Source organism: Hemibagrus wyckioides, linkage group LG25, assembly GCF_019097595.1.
Source record: "Hemibagrus wyckioides isolate EC202008001 linkage group LG25, SWU_Hwy_1.0, whole genome shotgun sequence".
Lineage (NCBI taxonomy): Eukaryota > Metazoa > Chordata > Actinopteri > Siluriformes > Bagridae > Hemibagrus > Hemibagrus wyckioides.
In genome coordinates, this window is record NC_080734.1 from 19,921,548 (window position 1) to 19,934,849 (window position 13,302).

General features: G+C 40.1%; 1 protein-coding gene across 1 annotated transcript; it reads left to right on the top strand.

The window, feature by feature from the left end:
* The first annotated feature begins 8,325 nt into the window (after nt 1-8,325).
* On the top strand, nt 8,326-10,676 carry sf3b6 (splicing factor 3b, subunit 6). The gene is made up of 4 exons (XM_058378559.1): nt 8,326-8,479; nt 8,936-9,054; nt 10,080-10,218; nt 10,353-10,676. Exons 1-4 carry the CDS (start codon nt 8,450-8,452, stop codon nt 10,440-10,442), a joined length of 378 nt encoding a protein of 125 aa, XP_058234542.1. The 5' UTR covers nt 8,326-8,449; the 3' UTR covers nt 10,443-10,676.
* The last annotated feature ends 2,626 nt before the right edge of the window (nt 10,677-13,302 follow it).

The following is a 13,302-nucleotide window of genomic DNA, read 5'->3' on the forward strand; positions in this document are numbered from 1 at the left end:
GTTTGTCAACTACAGTTCAGCATTTAACATAATTCCCCTTTCTAGTGTCCAAGTGAGTGATGTGTGAAGGAGGTGGGAGATGGCATCATCATGGATCCAGTGTGTCTGGTAGTGAAGTGATGAAGTCTCTGACCAGCCGCTCAAAGCACTTCTTCACTACTGAGGTCAGGGCTACAGGGTGATAATCATTGAGGGAAGCAGGATAAGGTTTCTTCAGGACAGGAACAATGATGGACTCTTTGAAGCACATGGGGATATTGCCGACTGAGTTAAGGAGAGGTTCAATATGTCTGTGAACACTGGTGCTAGCTGGTCAGTGCAGGCTCTGAGGACTCGACCTGAGATTCCATCTGGTCCTGCTGCTTTCCTGGCCTTCACTCTCCTGAAGGCTCTGTCGGAACTCAGAGCCCCCTCCGAGTGGACATATCACTGGGTGGAATTTTTAGATTGTGTCTCTCTTAGCTTTCCATAATCTTACCCAATGAACTCAATAAACTATAAAAACTTAGCCAAAATAAAGGAGATCTCAGTCAGCAGATGAGAAGAAGCAGGTTTCTTTATTCAGCCATGCAGTCAACAACATGCATTTCTGAAGAGAGCAGCTGGTCTGAAAACCCTGAAAAATTCCCCTCTACTTATACCCCAGGTGCCCCATGGCACCTCCTTTTCTCTAATTTAAATATTTCCAGCAATTTCCCATTATATTCAGTGTATGGCTACTTTAATTCCTCCTTCCTTAATTTACATACATTTTCCCATTTCCCATTTTCTTATTTGTCCGATACCACCCCTAAATTAATACCATCCTCCCCTTGGTGATGTCAATTTTCCTCCTCTCCAGTTCCCCTTATTTTTAGGCTAAGTCAACAATTTTAAGAAAAAATAGTGCTTACTTATAAGTGCCGCTTCCCTATCGACTTCATTTGACCGCCACCTCCCAAGTAGTTGCTTCCTCGGATCATCCTGACCTCAAACGCTGCCCTCCACAACAATGTGTAAGTATCCTGATCTCTTCCTCTGTCATTCTGACTTGTCTCTACCTGCTTGATCTGTTAGATGTTCTTTTTTTATCTTTTGTTTTAAATAAGCCTTGCCATTATGCTGCCTTGTATCCTTCCCTCTTTTCATCGCTGTTGATTACTGGTATTCCAATGCTATTGTCTCCCCTAGCTGCCTACCACTGTCATGTCACAGTAACCTGGCCTACTCCCCACACTGTTTTTCCTCTTGCCTTAGTGTATGTTCTCTTGCTGATTACGTAGTCAATATGATATGCACTTCATTCATCTCATCCCATTTCCCATTCTTCCTTCTAGCTCAATCAGCCTGCTGCGCTATCTTCCGGAGAGGTCCCAGGAGTGCTCTGCGACGCTATCACCAGTATCAGCTGTCTTGCCTGGCCTGATTGAGCTTACTGGTTTCCTGGAACACCTATCTGAATCCTCCATTCCTGAGTCTCCTCACCTCGCTCACCATATCGTGAGATACCATCTGTCTTGATCAGAGCACCCAATTTCACCCCAAAACCTATGATCAGTCTACTCAGACCCTCTACTGGCATTGGACATGCACCACCTCTTGAGGCATCCAGACTGAGGACTTCCCTATTGAGATCGCTTCTGATGATTCTTCCTCTGGCTCTGCTGACATTCCCCAACGTTCTCCTGGATTTGTGCCTTTACATTTGATGGGATATGCCTAACTTCTGAATATTTCATAAGATTAAATCATGTATAGGATCATTTAAGTTCTTACCTGTTGTGAAGTCCATGGTTGGAGGAGAGCTTAAGTTTTTCAGCCTCTGATGGATTTCCAAAGATGTGAAAGACACTTGTCTACTCGTGGTAGACACTTGAATGTCAAACTTTTGGAAGTGTTAGGGCTTTAATAGGGTGTTTTTACCTGAAACAAAAAAAGGGGGTGTGATGGTTAATTCATCACTGCGTCATTGAGAGTATCTTATTGGGTTAGGAGTATTGCTCTGGGGTATCATTGGTTAATTCATGATTGTTCATTGAAGGTATCTTATTGGGGGTGTTGGGTGTGGGTGGATGGGTTGGGAGTATTGCTTGGTGGTATCACTGGTTAATTAACTGTTAAATTTGTTGCTCTGATGCGGTATGTCTGTTGCGGAGATGTACTGTTTTTCCATTACCGTTTGTAGGCCTCTGGTGAAAAATCCATTCTAACGATGAAGTCAAAGTCCTTACACAATTTATGAAACTTTTCCCAGTCACACTGATCAAAAGTTACGGTCTCAATAGCGCTGTTCCAGTGGATGTGACCCAGTCCAGATAACCTGAAAAGCGTTATGACTGCTGATTCTGCATTGGGGAAAAAAAACCCGGCTGTACAACCGTTTGACAATGACCAATACTGAATATTTTCATGCTCTAAAATTTTTGCAAATCTCCCCAAAGTAGATTTCAACAACTTCGGTGCATCAGGACAAGTGACCATAGATGAGTTCAAAGAATCACCAATATTTCACATGTAGAAACAAAGAATTTCAAGGGAAAAATGGTGGGAGTGTGTTTTTAAATTGTGTGCATGTGGGACTGTCAAAACCAGGGGTGTCCAATCTTATCCACAAAGGGCCGGCGTGGGTGTGGATTTTCATTCCAACTGCGCAGAAGCTATACCCGAGTCTACTGAAAGCAAAGATCTACTGATTGGCCAGTTGGAATCAGGTATAGCTTCTGCTTGGTTGGAATGAAAACCTGCACCCACACTGGCCCTTTCTGGATAAGATTGGACACCCCTGGTTTTGACAGTCCCAGCTTTACAAAAGAAGATAAACAGAGAAAGGAGATAAATAGATAAATAAGTAACTAAATAACTAGAACTAAATAACTTAGCTGAAACATATAGCTGTGTGTTGTCGGCATAACAGTGGAAGCTAATACCATGTTTACAAATAATTGCACCAAGAGGTAGCATATATAGGGAGAAAAGCAGTGGGCCTAAAACAGAACCTTGTGGAACATTGAACATAACCTTAGTATGCATAGAGAAGTCACCGTCTAGATCTACAAACTGATAACTGTCAAATAAGACCTGAGCCAGGAGAGGGCTGTTTAACACCAACATGTTCTAGCCTATCAAGTAGAATAGTGTGTTCAATGGTGTCAAAAGCTGCACTACGATCAAGTAACACCAGTATGGAGACACAACCCTGATCAGAAGCCAGTAACAGGTCATTGACCACTTTAACCAGTGCTGTCTCTGTGCTATGATGAGCTCTAAATCCTGACTGATACATTTCATAAATGTTATTTCTATGCAGGTATAAATGTAACTGCTGTGCTACAGCCTTTTTAGGATCTTGGAGATAAAGGGCAGGTTTGATATTGGACACGGGTCGAGGTCCGGTTTTTTAATCAGGGGTTTGATAACTGCTAGCTTAAAAGATTTAGGCACATAGCCAGTACTAAGGGAAGAATTAATGATTTTTAGAAGGGGTTCGGTAGCTACTGGTAATATCTGTTTAAGGAAAGACATGGGTAAAGGATCTAGAATGTAGGTTGAAAGTTCTGAAGAAGAAATTAGTGAAATTAGATCAGGCTCTTGAAGTGGAGTAAAGCATTCTAAGCTCTGATCAGAAAGTTATATTATCTAAAGGATTATCTATCAAATAATTTGGTTTTAAGTTAATAGCCTGGATTTGTTTGCCTGATGTCAATTTTTTTCATAAAGAAATCATGGTCATTGCTGCTGCATATAGATGTTCACTTTTCTACAGTGGTTTTACTCCTAGTTAGTTTTGCTACAGTACTACATAAAAATTTGGGGTTGTTTCTTTGATTAGGGCAGAGATGCGCTGATCTAGCAGTACTAAAAGAATTTTTGTATCTCAGAAGGCTTTCCTTCCAGGCTAAAAGATACTGCCAATTTAGTTTGATGCCATTTACATTCTATTTTCCTAGCTGATTGTTTTAAAGCTTGTGTGTGGTCGTTGTACCAGGGTGCTAGTTTCTTCTCTTTAATTGTTTTCCTTTTAAGTGGAGCTACAGTGTTGCGAAACATTGACTCCAGGTAATCAATGCAATCAGACAGCGAACCAATCATGCATGATGATTCTGGGAGACTACTGGTAAATCTTTCTGCAGTAGCAGACGTAAATGTACGCTTGATATGGTAACGTGGCAAATTGTGCATCTTGTGTCTGACACATTTTAAATGAAACAAGATAGTGATCTGAGAGAGCTTCTGACTGTGGAAGAGTGACTGGATCTTATTGTAACATTTGGCTTAAATATAGAAAACAGTGTGACCTCCATTATGAGTAGGTCCTATTACATTTTGATTAACACCTAATGAATCTAAGATGGATACAACTGCTGGTCTCAGAGGTTCTTGTCAAAGTCAAAATGAATGTTGAAGTCTCCTCCTATTAATGCTTTGTCTAAAGAAACAACAAGGTTTGAAATTAAATCTGCAAATTCACTGAGCAATTCAGAATATGGCCCTGGGGGGTCTGTAAATAACAATTAGTGGAATCGGCTTTGTGAACTTATTTGTGGCTACATAAGTTAGGTTAGTATAAAGAACTTCAAATGAGTTGAATTTGTCTGGGTTTTTGTGTGGCGCCTAGCTTATGAAGAACTGCGACACCTCCACAGCATTTAACCGGAAATCCATGTGGCCACTCTGTTGGCCGCAATGTTTAAAGAGGAGTGGGAGTGTTTTACCTCCAGAGTCCGCGTGCCTCTTTGTGTGTGTGGCTGTAAATCCAGTTAAAGTAACAAGTTTAGCCCTCCACAGCATTTTAGCCAGAAATCCACTCGGCCACTCTGACCACCATGTATAAAGATGAGTGGGGGGTTTTACTTCCGGAGTCATTAACCATTGACCTTTTTGATAACTTTTTACTTTTTTAATGACATATTAATCATATGACCTTTAACCTGAGCTGTCAAAACCAATTAAAGTTACAACTTATGGAAGGTAATTCTCTCTTTTTCTCTCTCTCTCTCTCTCTCTCTCTCTCAATGACTGCTAAGTAGAACTGTTTTAACAGCTCCTGTGGCAGGTTGAACATAGCACAATCTTTTTTGGGCCTTTTTGACAATGGCGTCAATGTGAGTGTCCCACTTCAGGAGGAACACCCCTGCACTCCCTCCACTCACAATCATAAACAGCACTGCAAGAACAGTGGAGTCATTCAGGTTCCTGGGCCCCACCATTGCTCAGGACCTGAAGTCCACTATCTCCACTGTTTTGAGCATGTTGAGCCCCAGGTTGTTAAGACTACACCAGACAGCCAGCTGCGCAACCTCTTGCCTGTAAGCAGACTCCTCACTGTCCTGTATGAGGCTTATGCCTAGCTGTTTTCTTGTCCCCCACAGGCACATGATTCTGGCATTACAGAGGTAGAAATGAGGCTTGGACTGGTCTGCTGTCATGGTAGGGAAGCCGGCACTCCCAAGATAAGTGGAGGTGGGAGCACTGGTTTGGATCGCTGATGCGCCATGGGCCACCTGATCAAGCTGGGACTTGCCGCATACTGGTCAGTGTTCAAAGGGATACACATCACCATTTGGGGTATTCAGGCTGTAATTAGATCTTAATTCACCAAAGCTTGCTTCAGTGTGATGCATTGGGTGAAGGTAAAGTGTTTGCATAAGGATATTCCTGAATGCCCTTTAGTGGCCATCATTATTCAATTCAGATTCAAAAATGTTGTCAAGGTGCTGGTGAGTCCCAATTTAGTTAGGAGGGGGGAGGACTCTGTCCACTTTTCTCTCCAAGGAATCCTCTCTGGGGATGTTCCCCGGAGCAGTCGCATGACTGAACTCTCAAGCAAGTGAAAGTAATTGATGGTCAGTGAATACAGACAAACTTGATGCTTTCCTACCCATACTTTTCAATTACTAAAGATATATATCCAGTGGTGCAGGGTATTAAAACCAAAGAAGAAACAACACAGTTGTAATTGTCAAGAAACAGTCATGAATTGTTATTCCAGGCGACTTATCGTAAGCTAATGGCTGGGCACTTAGGACATGACAAAACACTAAATCATGTCATGGCTCATTTCTACTGCCTGGGCATTCGCAGTGCTGTTCGTATGTGGTGTGCAGCATGACGTGAATATCAGCTGTTGAATCTGCCAGCACCATTGCACCCATTACCACGAATCAAGATCCAATGGAATAAAAAGACACATGGAATAATGTACTACTCTGTGTAACCATATGGTGCTTTCTTGGTACTATATCAAACACAGACAGTTGGAGATGTCTTAGAGTGTGTTTGTGTTATGAATGTTTTTTTTGTTTAACGTCCGTGAAAGTTTACCAAAATATCCCAAACACAGATGTAAATGATTGTGCATTCCATTTTAGGTAGAAAAATAATGTAAGCCTAATTTAACATTATATTATCATGATAAGACCAATAATAACTGTGTACATGGCTTACAGGGTGTTGGTCACAAGTTGCCACTGTTGAGCCCTTGAGCAAGGTCTTTAATCCTCTCTTCTCCAGGGTGCTGTATCATGGCTGACCCTGTGTTCTGACCCCAACCTCCAAGGATGGGATATGTGAAGAAAGAATTTCACTGTGCTGTAATGTATATGTGACAAATAAAGGCTATTTCTATTTCTAATAAAGGTTTGGTGTGTCTGTGAGAGACCACGGGTCTCAGGTTTTCCTTGGTAATTGCTGTGTATTTAGAGTTTCTCAAGGGCACCTAGTCATCTCTCTCTTCCCCCAGCCACATCAGAAGCAGACACAAAGGCTTTGCATTTAACACAAACATATACACATTAAGTATTACCAAATTGCACTAAATAAACATTAACCAAAAATGTGCTAATAAATCTTTTATGCTTGTCTGATTAACAAAATGGGACCACAAATAAACTTTTTAACTTTGTTACTTGCCCTATAGTATTTAAAAACATAAAATATTTGAAAACATGAATTCAGTATTGTAAGAAATATAATGACGTTGATCATTCTTGGTACAAAGACGGAGAATTCTTTATCATAGTTGCAAGGCACATAGACGTACCATGGGTACTGTTATTAGTACCCTGATCAGTCAAAAACTAAACCTTACAACCTGTTTGCATCATGACTTCCAGTTTTCTATAAAGGTTTCACTCAATATGCCTGTCAATCCGACACTTAATCAGTAAAATACAGCTGTTTCAGGGAACATACTACACTGGGTGTGAAGGACTGGTCTGAAAACAGTTAATCATCTAGGAGTTTTAGAATAGTATTACTTTTCTCATCACTATTTATTAAATTAATGTAAAACTCATACAATACTAACATTGAAAATGTCTTTAATTTAAAAAATTTTTGTTTTGTGGGGCAGCATGGTAGCTTAGTGGTCAGCACTGTTGCCTCACAGCAAGAAGGTCCTGGGTTTGAATCCCGGGTTTGAACAGGCAGGGGCCTTTCTGTCTGGAGTTTGCATGTTCTCCCTGTGCTTGTTATGAAACAACTCTTCATTTATTTTGGAATTGTCATCAAACTTTAAACTTTTTGTATGATCTGTGTACTACCATTAAGACCCCCTTCTAGTTGTTATAATAAGGCCATCTCTTTTTATGTATTGTGCTAAATATTAATTTAATGTAGTAGTAGTAATAATAATAATAACTTTATATACGGATTGACTTGAGTACACATGAAACATGCACAGTATAGATCGACCACGTTTTAAAAAAATAGAATTATAAAGTTAATCCGCTTTATTACTATTAAACTACGTAGGTCAGTGAATGGGAGAACCAGGACCCTGCCAATACCCGTCTTCTGCTCCTCCTCCAGCGTGATTCCTGCTACAACAGGCCTCGATTAGTAGTTGTTGTAATTCCCACTAGTGACCACTAGATGTCAGGATAATAATTCTGTGGCGCTAAGTGGGGCAACACAATCAGACAACAATGAAAATAAAAAAAATAATAATTTAAATAAATTAATTAAAAAAATAAGAAACACTAAATAAACAACACACTGGAACATCGGCTTATGTCGTCTGTAAAGTAGAGATATGTTCACTCCACAGAGTTAATGCGTATTTCAATTAAATTTATGTTAAATGGGGATTTTTTAATTTTTTTCAACAGCTGATGTGTGTTGCCCCACATACAAACAAATATTACATAACAAAAATAAATACATAACACGAGTTCCACAAAACACTAATGAATGAAATCAGACGCACAAATATTATTATTATTATTAATAATAATAATAATAATAATAATAATAATAATAATAATAATAATAATAAGTAATTGTGAGCCTCGCCCGGTGCTTGTAACGATTCCGGAAATCACTGGCGTGCTTGTGGACATACGTCATTATTGTGCGCCACACGACGTAACAAACTGCGTAAGCGGGCGGCTGTTGAAAACAACTGCTGCGTGTTAAAGCTTTTTATTTTTATTAAACGTTAAAGGTGTTTTTTTGAGAAAGAGTTCTAGCCATGGCGATGCAAGCAGCTAAACGAGCGAATGTAAGTAGAGTTTAATCCGTAAAGGTTTTTATTTTGAGAACTGTTTGAGGATTTCCGGTTTATGTAAAGAGTGTAGCGAGGCTGTTAGCTTGTTAGCTAGCCATAAAAATGCTTGACTTTCAAATAATTGATGTGAGAGACATGGGCTACTAACTGAAAGTAAAGGAGGAATAACTGTTCTTTTAAGAAAGTCAGTTTACAAAGCCAACATCTTTATAAGTTCAGGTCTTCGGGGAAGTTTGTTAATTTATTGTATTAGCAGCGCTGAAAGTCTCTGGATTAGGAGAACAGAACCCCAAGCTGTGAGACAGACTGCCTCTGTGACCGAGATCATTACTCCACACTCATTAATGAAGACTTTCATTCTGCCAGAGAATGTTAATGGTTTTTATTTTCCTAAGGATTGATTGATCTGCAAAATAACCTCAGACTCTTTCTTCTGTCTTCTCCCCTCAGATTCGCCTTCCTCCGGAGGTGAACAGGATTCTGTACATACGCAACCTGCCGTACAAGATCACAGCAGAAGAAATGTACGACATCTTCGGGAAATATGGACCGATTCGGCAGATTAGAGTGTGAGTACTGGAGTCATTTACGATTGCCTGAAAGGCATTTTCTCTCCAGGAAGCAAATGTGTTCATTCTGTCTGTGTCAATATTCGTTACTTTAGAATGGCTGTGTATGTAATTCAGGAGCTTGTGTTGGGTTTTTCTCAGCCTTTCTCAGTGTGTGAGAGACTTGTTTCCCATGTGGGTCTATTTCTGTGGTTCACTGTCTATTCCAGGACAGAGTTTTAATCAAAATACATAGTTATTAAAAATGTCAATAGTGTTCTTCAGTAGTCCCCCTGCCCCTACCACTAATAATGCAAGGACACTTTATATATACACTACCGCTCAAATGTTTGGGACCACTTGCATATTTCAGCTTGATTTCAGCTACAGAGGAAGACTCCATCAGCCAATCCTCTTGTGGGAGATGCTCCAGGAAGCATGGAGTGAAATCTCATCAGATTATCTTGAAAAATTGACCGCTACAATGTCCAGGCTGTAATTGCTGCAAAAGGTGGTTATTTTGATGAAGGCAAAGTTTGAAGAAAACATTCATCATTTCCATCAGAATCAATATTTCAAACATTAATTCTAATTTCATGTGTGTTTCCTTACAATACAATTTTGGGTGATCCCAAACTTTTGAGTGGGTGTGTGTGTGTGTGTATGTATATATATATGTATATATATGTATATATATATATATATATATAAACCCTTTATATTAAGTCTCTCTAATTTAGTCTCTCTAATTTTAGAATTTCAAGTCACCTTGCCTTGATATTATTAGTAGTTAGTGTACAGGGAACTGAAGCTGATCACAGCAAAAAAAAAAAAAAAAAAAGTATCAGAAGTTGATTGTTAAAAAGGTTATATATTTTATGTTATTCCTGATGTAACGTGACCAGTTATTGGCTGTAACTATGTGTGCAGGATTTATTAACTTTCAATAGAATTTTAGTTTTCTTCATTAAGTTTTGTCTGTTTTATCATGTTGACTTCACTATACAACAGTTCAATAAAGGCTTTCATGACTTCTGTGATTGCAGTGGGAACACACCAGAAACCAGGGGAACCGCTTACGTAGTCTATGAGGACATCTTTGATGCTAAAAATGCCTGTGACCACCTTTCCGGATTCAACGTTTGCAACAGATACCTGGTTGTTTTGTACTACAATGCAAACAGAGTACGTTTGAATTTACCCATGAAGTATAAACTGGCTTCTGCCCTCTGCTCTTTCTTCTGCTGTTGAGCAGTGATATTTGTTGAGGTTGTAATAGGTGTGCAAATCTTAACTTTCTTTTTCTCCTCCTTTTGCAGGCTTTCCAGAAAATGGACACAAAGAAAAAAGAAGAGCAGTTGAAACTTCTCAAGGAGAAATATGGCATAAATACAGACCCCCCAAAGTAAAACAGTCATTATCCCTCGGCTCCCTAACTGAACCCCTTTAAACAAGAATGAAAATAAACTACGCATTTTGTATAGATAATTTACCTTCATTTTTACGTTTTAAACATTGAGCTGTTAAGATTTTTCTTCCTGATATAAAACTTGTTTGTACCACTGGGTGGTTATTTTGCCTCTTTACTCAGACTTTGTAATTGAGTTTTATGTGAATTAATGAATAAATCATGTCCGTCTTAATGGTGGAACTTTTTAGACTTTTGTATTATATAAGTGTAATTTAATGTGGCGTTTGGTATGGTTTATAAGTTTAACATGCTTCAGTTACATTCAGCGCCCTTTTTATGCTGTACAAAGAGTTATGTAATTTTTTTGGGGGGGGGGGCACACCACACCACTCTTAAGAACTGACCTAGGAATGGTGGTAAGAGCTCTAATGATACTGCCAATACAATATACTGTTTATATAAGGATTTTGGTTGGGTTTTTTAATCAAATGCCTGGGTAGTGTGTCCTTGTATTGTAAGCAAAAAAAAGTATAATAGAAATGAGTTACCATTAAGCACAGGTGTCTGAATCCAGTCCAGGAACTGAAAACAGCTAGAGGGATTTGTGTTAACACTTTTCTAAGTGCCTGTGAGCACCCCTTCCTAACCCTGCTGTTGGAGTTTTTCACTATCCTACAAATTTTGGTGTTTTTCCTGCTGAAACACCTGATGCAGCAGATTAAACTGAGTTCTTACGGTTTAAAGTAAGTTATTTTTTATTTGTTTAAGTACGTTTGGCTTTATCTTATTGCTGTAAGAAAATTGTAAATGGTTAAGGGATTTAAAATGTCAATGTTCAGAGTGATCATCTCTATCTCACCATAAATATGACATTTTACATTGCTATTATTTAAAATTCTACAGTAAAATCACTAGATCTGTTAAAAAAAGGAGGAGGATAGGAGCAGCCAGGGAGGCTATTTTGATGTGTGTTAAAAGGAACAATTCAAAATAGATATTAAATTCATCAAATCTACAAAGCTACTCCATGCTCAGAATAAAGATGATAATTGTATTGCAATTTCAAATATAATTCGGGATTTATGAACCACTCTTTCGTTATCTCTCTACTTAATCTCTCTCTCTATCCCCCTACCTCTCCCTATCTCTCTCCCTCTATCCCCCTACCTCTCCCCCTCTCCCTACCTACCCGTCTCTATCTAATCTCTCTACCTACCTACCCATCTCTATCTAATCTCTCTCTATCCCCCTACCTCTCCCGCTCTCCCTACCTACCTACCCTCCCCTCTCTCTACCTAATCTCTCTCCCTACCCCCCCTCCCTATCTCTCTCTATCTACCTAATCGCTCTCTCCCCATCCCCCACCTCTCCCCATCTCCCTACCACTCTCTCTCTCTCTCTCTCTCTATCCCCCTACCTCTCCCTATCTCTGTCTATCCCCCTACCTACCTGTCTCTATCTATCTAATCTCTCTCTCTCTCCATCTATCTATCCATCTCTATCTATCTAATCTGTCTATCTATCTAATCTCTCTACCTCTCGATAGATAGATAGATACTCATAAAAAGTTAAGGATATTTGGCTTTCGGGTGAAATTTCAGGATGCACCTAAAATGCACTATAACATTTACAGGTGAACTTAATTTGACCTTCTCTACACTTTTGAATGCACATGTCCAGCTGTTCAGTGTTTCAGTACTTTCTGCAGAACTTGCTGTTCTCTAACAAGGTGCTTAACGGCAAAATTCACAACTGGTGTTTGATCCATGAATCCACCAATAAATGTTCTGGTTCAATTAGAATTGGTCTCATGATGTCAAAATGTGAACAGCATGATGAAGAGGACTGTTTAAATACCAAGACCACACCTAACCATTGATCAACAGTACCTCACCATTGTGAGGCTTCAAACAGGATGTTCTCAGAAGGAAGTGGCCACTGAGCTTAGAGTGTCACAGAGTGTCATCAGCAGGTTGCGACAGAGATACAGAGAGACTGGAAGAGTCACAGAAAGGCATAGAAGTGGACGTCCTTTGGCCACATCCCACGTTGATGACCGCTTCATTGTGAACAGTGCCCTGCGGAACCGGATGATGAATGCCACTCAACTCCAGGCACATTTAAGGGAGGTGAGAGGCACATCAGCGTGCTCTGCAAGGGTACCTGACCACACCACTAGGTACAGGCGTCAGGCCAGGGAGCATTTACGCTGGATGAAGGACCAGTGGGCCTCAGTGCTGTTCTCTGATGAAAGCTGATTCACGTTGAGCAGAAATGATGGCCGCCAATGATGTTGGAGACGTCAAGGAGAGCGCTATGCATCAGCCACTGTTGTGGTGGTGTTACAGTCTGGGCAGGTGTGTCTACTCAATACAGAACTGCTCTACATCTTGTGAATGGTACAGTGACAAACCAATACTACCTGAATAACATCATTAATCCAGTCATTGTGCCCCTGCATGAACAACACAGGCCTAATTTCATCTTCATGGACGACAATGCTCCAGGTCATTGAGGTCACATCATTAGGTAACGGCTGCTGGAGGCTGGGGTACCTCAAATGCAGTGGCCTGCACTTTTTCCAGACCTGAATCCCATAGAAAACCTCTGGGATCAGCTGAGTCGCCGTGTAGAGGCTCGTAACCCTGCACCCCAGAACCTCAATGACCTGAGGGCCGCTCTTCAAGAAGAGTGGAATGCCATGCCTCAGCAGACAATAAGTCGACTTGTGAACAGCATGAGACGTCGTTGTCAAGCTGTAACTGATGGTCAAGGGCACATGACAAATTATTGAGACATTGACATTTTTTGTTGTGGTATACCCAACACTGTTGTTGGCTTTTGTTTCAATAAATTAT